This window comes from Thalia democratica, chromosome 9 (genome assembly GCF_965202585.1).
Source record: "Thalia democratica chromosome 9, ktThaDemo2.hap1.1, whole genome shotgun sequence".
NCBI classification, from domain to species: domain Eukaryota; kingdom Metazoa; phylum Chordata; class Thaliacea; order Salpida; family Salpidae; genus Thalia; species Thalia democratica.
Genome location: NC_139173.1, coordinates 29,878,658 through 29,886,630, shown reverse-complemented (window position 1 = coordinate 29,886,630; position 7,973 = coordinate 29,878,658). Strand labels below are relative to the sequence as shown.

At 25.9% G+C, this 7,973-nt stretch overlaps 1 protein-coding gene across 1 annotated transcript; it reads right to left on the bottom strand.

Moving 5' to 3' along the window:
• Positions 1-489: 489 nt before the first annotated feature.
• Positions 490-7,205, bottom strand: LOC145844160 (uncharacterized). The gene is made up of 10 exons (XM_082951527.1): positions 7,050-7,205; positions 6,477-6,602; positions 5,695-5,787; positions 5,244-5,354; positions 5,034-5,135; positions 4,703-4,807; positions 4,183-4,296; positions 3,759-3,908; positions 2,232-2,318; positions 490-1,084 (listed from the first exon to the last, which is right to left on the bottom strand). The coding sequence occupies exons 1-10, from the start codon at positions 7,134-7,136 to the stop codon at positions 1,022-1,024; spliced, it is 1,038 nt and encodes a 345-aa protein (XP_082807653.1). The 5' UTR covers positions 7,137-7,205; the 3' UTR covers positions 490-1,021.
• Between the last annotated feature and the right edge of the window lie 768 nt (positions 7,206-7,973).

Here is a 7,973-nt window from a genome sequence, read left to right as displayed (position 1 = left end):
AACGAAATACATAAACTACTTAAAATTAATTAAAAAGAAATAAATAAATAAAAGATTTAAATTTTTATTCTTTGTTACACAAATCTAGTACGTTGTGTTAAAAACTTAAATAAAATATTATTTTAAACAGTTTATTAAAAAAAGTTTACTACCTACTAACAAACTTTTGTATTAAATCACATACATATGTTGATAACAAATAATTTGTGATCAATTTATAAGTATACACAAACATCTTAATAAAAGTACAAAAGTAATAAAGTAATAATTCTTAAATTTGTTTAACAAAGAAGAAATAGCTTTATATCAGTTAGTTTTAGAACTAATAGATTTTAATAGTTAGTTTTCAGTTTTAAAACAACGTTTAAAAACAGTTCAAAACTTTTAAGTAAACTATTTAAAAAAAAGTTTTTACACAATTCGTACAGTTTGTTTTATAATTATTAAATAAAACTGTAGGAATTGTATTTTTGTAACAAATTTGTCGATTTAAAATAAAATTAAACAAACTTTTAATGACTAAGTCAATTATTAAGTTTATTCAACAACTATACGTAGAGACTCTTCAGAGAAACAATATTTCTTTTTTAATAGTTGCAAGTTTGTATAATTTATTTAAAATATTTTAACTTTTATTTTGCAGCTTTAGTTTTTGCCAGTATAAAATTTTTAAAGCACATTTTCATTTTAACGAGACATAAAAAACGTTTTATAGTTAAGTAAAAACTAACGTTAAATGATCAAATAATACTAGTACTAAGATTTGACGTTAGTTCTCAAGAGGAAAGTATTACTAAAAAAGCAACAACCAAAAACATGTATCTAATAAATTTGATTATTTGATTATTTATTTTTAAATTGCACAGCAACACGTAAAAGTTAAAACATAAAAAGTTAAGTTAAAAATAATTTTATGGTTAACTGGCAAAAAAATATTTTGTATCCATTCTAGATTCAAGTATTCATTCAAAGTGTGTTCATTATTGGATTCGAACAAAAGCTTACAAATAAATTGTTAAAATTAGAAATTGAACATTGCTCTCAATCGGTTGACCAGTCTTTCAAAGCACCCTGTAGCCCGCTCCTGTTTAAATTATATTCAAAATAAAATATTTTGTATTAAAATCAATTTTATAATATTTATTTTTTTATTGTGAATAAATTATGAACTGATTTCTTCATAGAAAATAGTTTGAAGATAAACGTTTTTCTTCAACGATCTATAAAACTAATAAAAACAAACTAATGTACGGTACACAAGTGACAAGTATCAACATTTTTTTGGCAGTTTATATCTATCTTGTAGTTGTAGTTCTTTTGTAAAAAAACTTTTGCAAACTAAATATTTTTAAAATTGTTACTACTTTAGCTTTTCAAAAACCTACAAAACAGGCACAAATTTTAAACTTTATTACTTTTCGAACTCTGCACAAAAGACGCTTACTTTTCATTTGTCAACAAGCTTTATTTCGACCATTATGTCGTTAAAATAAATTATTTATCATACTCGCTAGTTTTTGATAGCAATTTTATATTTGCAAAGAAGAAAATTTTGCTGTACAGAAGTTAAAGTCCTTGGAAAGTATATATTTCTTAGCATTCAAAATCAGTTTCTATAAATTATCATGTTTAGTTGACACACACTGTTCTAAACTGTTTCGCGGTTAAGCTATAAAAACATTTCAAACTGTACCATTACAAATAACAAGTTGATTAGTTCTAATACGTATACAGTTAATTAATTATACCTAAAATCAGTGTTTGACTAAAGAATAAGTTGTTTTATAAACTTACAAGATAAATTTATAAGAATTAAGCATAAATACAGGATTCAAAAATATTTTGCATTCTTCTGTTTTTGCTCCCAAGTAAATAGTTTATAACGTATGTTTATCGTCACTAAACAACTAGTAACAATGTCGTTGTAAAAACCTTTAGAAATAATTCTTTTTTAGACGTAACATAATTTAATAGAAAATTTTAGTAAGTCCCAAAATTACACATATAAATAATATCATACTTTTAGATTCTTTGTAGTGTAATACAGAGATCTATACTTCTAGAGAAAAGTATAGTTTATTTTTTCAAGACTTTAGTTAGTAAACTAAATTTTGGTTAAAGACCTCGTCAATACTTACAATAAAATCTTATTCAAGTAGATATAAATTCTATAGTTTACTTATTAAAGTCTTGAAAGAACAAGTTACACAAATAATAATAATAAAACAAACCATGTAGACAAATTGTGTGCTCGCTTCTGATTCGCTCGTATTTTCGTAATCTGATGACGTGTACACTATCTTTTTACTGCTTTGTTTCTGAAAATAGTTATCTATAAAACAAGGTTTAACTTTGATTATAACAACAATATTTGTGCAGTGTTTATTTAAGTTCCCCAATAAACATTATAAAAACTAATTATAATTAGTTTATATATACAAGCAACGAGCCTGTTTTAGTCAAATCAAAGATATATAAAAGGTGCATAATAAAAGCTACATTTAAAAAAAATCTTTTAAACCTTTAACAGCATCAATACAAACTCAAGCTTAAAGCTTGTAACAGCTTTTGAAGTTTAAAAGCTTTAAGACTTTGACTTTTTATTGTTCATATACTAAGTATAAGTTAAGTAGCAAATTAAAAAAATTTAAGAAAAACTCTTAAAGTTGCTGAAATGTTGAGGCTACTTCAAGCTTTTTATGCTACCAATGTCAAAAAAATTCGTAGCTTTTAGTCAGTGAAGTTAGAAAATAAATTATGTAAATTTTTTTTAACAGACGGTTATTTTACTAAAACTCTCAATGAACATAAACATAAGTAATTTTAAGAAAAATCATCAATTTAGTAGCTTTGTTTTAATTCATATCTTAGTTGAATAACGGTATTATATCTCGACAAAAGTTTTGAAAAACAATTACTATTAGTAAATCTAGTGGAATTAAAAAAAATCAAAAATGTAAAAACTACTAAAAAAATGTTTTTGATAATTTGCGTAGTAGGTATTAACATTATTAAATGTTTTCATGCTTTTTGCATGTTACTAATTTTAGCTTAGAAATTATAATAATACTATTTGTATTAAAACTTCAAGACATTTATAAAAGTTTCAAGTTTAAAATAAAACTTGTAAACAAACACCTAGTTAAAGAAGTAGTTTTTCTTTAAAACAAAAAAAAACGTTTATTTTGCTCAGAATAGTGTTCTAAAACACACAGTCGACAATTATGATCATAAATAACTTGAATACTTTTAGAACATATATGTCGTAATAATTTGCGTTTTATTTTAATTGGTTTAACCTCGACGAAATTAAAGCAATAGTTTTTGTGGTTATGTTTTATGTGAAGTAGATTGCCATGCTTATTTTCATAGTGACGAAGTTTAATTGTCAGTAGCCTTATTTTTTCAATTAAGCTTTACATTATATATCTTTACTATTTTAAGTCCTAAATAAATTGTTTAAATCATCCAAGTAAAACAGATGTGACTATGAAAAATTAAGTTATCTTACTTTTTATTTCTTTGTAGTTGACTAACTAAGTTGATTTATGTATATTAATAAAATACTTTACGGTGATAATGAGCTAATATGACTAATACTAAAACAATTAAGCACATAAAAAGTAAGATTTTATAGTAATACATTTTTTTTTTAATTTCTAAACTGTTGATAAAAGAAACTTTTAATATTAACTAACATTATTAAAAAAGCATAAATTGTTTATGTGACCAGAAACAATTAAAGTTTTAAAACCGACTTCGTTAAATTCTGTGATTGAAACTTCGGAAACTCTTTTGTTTTTTCTGATATTTTTCTCAAATAAAGCATTGTCATCATTGTCTAAGCTCTCGCAAAACTTTGCATCATCTTCTGAATTCAGTGATATATCATCAACTTTATCGGATATCTTAATAATATTAGTTTAAGAGAAAATGAACACTGTTTTATAAACTGATAAATAATTTCGACTATGTGTTGTTAGATTAATAATAAAACTTGTATTATAAATGAATAAAATTGTTAACAGTTTGTTTGAAAATGAACAAAACTTATTTTAAAGTTTCACAAAAAATTAAAATAAAAAATCAATTTATTAACCATTTTATTAGCAAATGGTACTTTTTTACTTGTGTGGTAATTTAACTATATATCCATTTATACTGCAACAACCAGCTACAAACCTGGTAGTTGTTGTTTTCCGGTTCGCTGAACAAGCCAGCCGGTTCGCTGTTCCTTCGAGACAAACTTTCGAGGTTCAGGGAACTATGGCTGTTCTTCATTGTCGTCTCCAGGTTCTTAAAGATATTAAAGAATAGAAAATGTTATTGATTTGTACTGGGTTCTCTAGGTTCTTAAAGTTTAAAATTCATAAATGTCATAAACTGATAGGTCGACGGATTTCATTAATTTTATTTCAAAACTAGTTACTGTATTGTTATTTGTCTTAAATAAAAAAATGCTCGATTTACTGAAATGTAAAGAGTTTAATTAAAAACCGAAACCTGGTAGTAAAAATATCAAACTTGCACATTTTTATTTTTCGAATTTTTGAAATAAGTTTTGGCCGTTTATTTTCACAAGTTGTTTTATGGAAAAAAAATAAATAAGACCATTAAAACATCGAAAGTTATTTTTATACTAATACATACAACAGATAAATAAATAAAATTTCAGAGTATTTTGATAATACTAGAAACTCACATTGTGATTTAAGGTTATGCTTCCAATCGACTTCGATCTTTCTTGCCTCAATCTGTCCAAGAGCTTTTCGTACTCATTGTCAATTTTGCTTTCAGTTACATCTTCCTGTTTATAATGGTTTAATTAGTATTTTATAACTATAGAAAAAAAATTAAGTTAAAGTAGTCTTAGAGGTGTCGAAACTAATATATAATGAGTAATTATAGATGTTTAAAAACATGAACCAAACATCTTTGCAAATTTTTCTAAAAAAAAAATAATTGCTTTTATTTACTTACACAAGTTATCAACATTATTAAATAAAAAATACACAAGTTTATATTTATTATACCTCATTGTCGATAAAACTTTCTTCGACGATAGCAGATAAATAGTTTTTGCTTTTTCCGACGACACTATCAAATATCTCTTCTTCATTACCACTTTTTTCAACCTATGAAAGTTAATAATTTGACATATCTAACTTTTATCAAGCTTATATTTTCAATATTTTAATGGTGTAGTTTTGTAAAGTGATAGTTCGAGATATCTGTAGACTAACTTTTTTGTCTTTTTCTTTTGTGTTTAACAGAGAACCATTGGTTTGCGAAGTTTCCGCGGAGCTGTCTTCTGGTACAAAATTGAAAATTGAAAAAGCCTTTTCAGTTTTGATCTACTAAATCGTTGTTGTTTAATATAATCAATAAAAAACACACAAAACTTACTAAGTTTCTTTTTTTCAGTAATCAAAAGTATAGCAATTTTCAAGTTAGCTTGTGTTATAATTAGATTGACACTTAGATTTACTGTTTAAGCAAACATGATTTTATAATGATCAAACAAACAACTAACGTTATTTAATAATAAATAAATTACCAGGTATATTTTCAATCAGCAAATAACGAATATTCTTACTTACTTTGAAACTTGTATTAAACACACTGAGGCAACAAAAGTTAATAAGTATTAGCTAACTTAGACACAGTCATAAGCCAATATATTTTTATTTCAACCTCTTCATTTTGGTCTTCCTCGCTTTCTATGTCTTCACTGTAATCGGAGAAGGAACTTTCAATAAAATTTTCCAGCCTGGAGTTTTGTCGCTCCTACATATTTAAAATAAATTATAGAAGTAAGAACTTTGATATTGTGCCAACAGTTTATAAACATGATGTCGTTCTAATTTTTAACCTTAGTAGAATCTATTTTCATGTTTTACATACAGTTTTTTTATACTAAATTTTAGTTTAGTTTCATTTTTATTAAAATTGTATTAATTAACTGTTTGACTTTTAAATGTTTATAAACTTTTTCAAATATAAGTAAAACGTCACGTCTTGTCTTGTTTTTGTTATTTCAACCTGTCATAGTACTGTAAAACAAATCTTTAAATTGATCAACAGTGCAATACATATTTCATTATTTTGCATAAACTTTTCGATTTACTTGCATGCAAAATAACTATCAAATACATTATTTTTCTATTTATTTTAGAGGTACTAAATACAAACGTTATTCACACTTGGATCATCGTGCGGCTAGTATTAAGGAACTAAAGGGAAAAAAATACTGCTTTGTGAAATGAAGCCTCATTTATAACTGCTCTACTTACAAAAAACACTACTTTGCCAAAAAATTAGACTCAATAAATGCAATTACTCCAAAATTAATTACATATATAACGAGTAAAAAATGATAACAGAAAATCTTAACACCAGAAATGTAAATTCATCTTTTAACTGAACTGTTGAAAACTGAAAAAACAAATTATTTTTAATTAAAAAACTTCGTTAACCTTTTCACTGTCAGTTTTGAAGCAGGCGTACTCTTCCAGCAAGCTGTCACCGCTGATCAGTTGATTTGTCCCGAATATTTTCGGATTCTCGTGACGCTTTTCCACCAAACAAGTCATTTCTTCGCTCTGAAACAACAAAGTTTGTTTTGACGCGAGCTTTTGCAGGCACCCGTGAATTAAATATTTATGACCGAGCAACGAAAAAAAAGAGACCAACGAGAATAAGCACAAGTTGTGTGCTTTTTTCGCAGGAAGCTGAAAAGTTTGTTTGAAAAAAAAGCTTTTAAAATTAAATTTTTTGTTGCTAAAAACGTTATTTATTAAAAAATGTTAAATAGCAAAAATTATTGAATGATAGAACTTTAAACGTGATTGAAAATGTCATGTTGAGCTTTTTTGATTGCAACTTACCAATTAAGATATTAAATATGCAAACATTGATTGAAAAAAAAAAATATTGCAATTTATTATAATAAATATAAAAACGAAACCAAGTTTACTATTTGACTAGTCTGAAACAAAACTAATTTTTTACTGAAATCTAAAAGTTTACAAAACACAATTGGCTCTCACTAATGCGTTTGACATTTTCTTATCTTGTTTCGAATCTTTAAAATTTTTCGCGCTTTCCCCACTGCTTTTTATAGCAGTTTTTTCCATTTATAAGTATTTGCATATAAAACTAATTTATCATACACGTCAAAACTGATGTGTTTAAAATTATAATTGTGACCTGTAAATTGTAATAAATTAATAGTTAGAGTAGATACTTTTAGTTTCATCTACTACGAAACAGCAGTACATTTAAATTATACCTTAGTTTCGAAAAACAGTTTATTAAACTGAAAAATATCAAAACTAATCATACTTTTTAATGATTTTTAAACTGCAAGCAAATGAAAGTTACAATTAGTATTTTCAACGTAGTTTGCTATAAACAGTCTTAATATAGGATATCAAAATAAACGTAATAGAAAAAAACATGGTATTCAAAAATGTGCTTAACCTATTCAAAAAAAACTAATATCCTAAACTTTCACTCTCACCGTCATGGTAACTGTTTCTACGTTCTATAAACAAACCAAAGTTTCCCAAACTCAGTTTCGTAAACTTCGACTTTGGCACAAACCATATTAGTTATCGCCCGCGTTGGGTCCGGTTTTAAAGCAAAGGTGTTTCCCCTAGTATTTGCTAAGTAATCAATAATTTTTTTTTAATTTTTAAAAATATTTATACCCTTTACCCTAGCCAACCTTACCCAAAATATTTTTATTTTTTTTATTATACCCTTAAACCTACCTCACCATACCCAAACATATTAAAAAATAATTAAAACATAAAATTTTTGTAATTATTTATGCTGACTCAGCAAATATTGGGGAGTTTCCGTCTCATCAACAAAAGGACTCCGCCCGCATTCGTCAGATATCGCCCCTGCACCAGTCAGCCACCTGTTTACTTTGTTTCCGCCTCGCAAACTAATTCCACCTGATAACA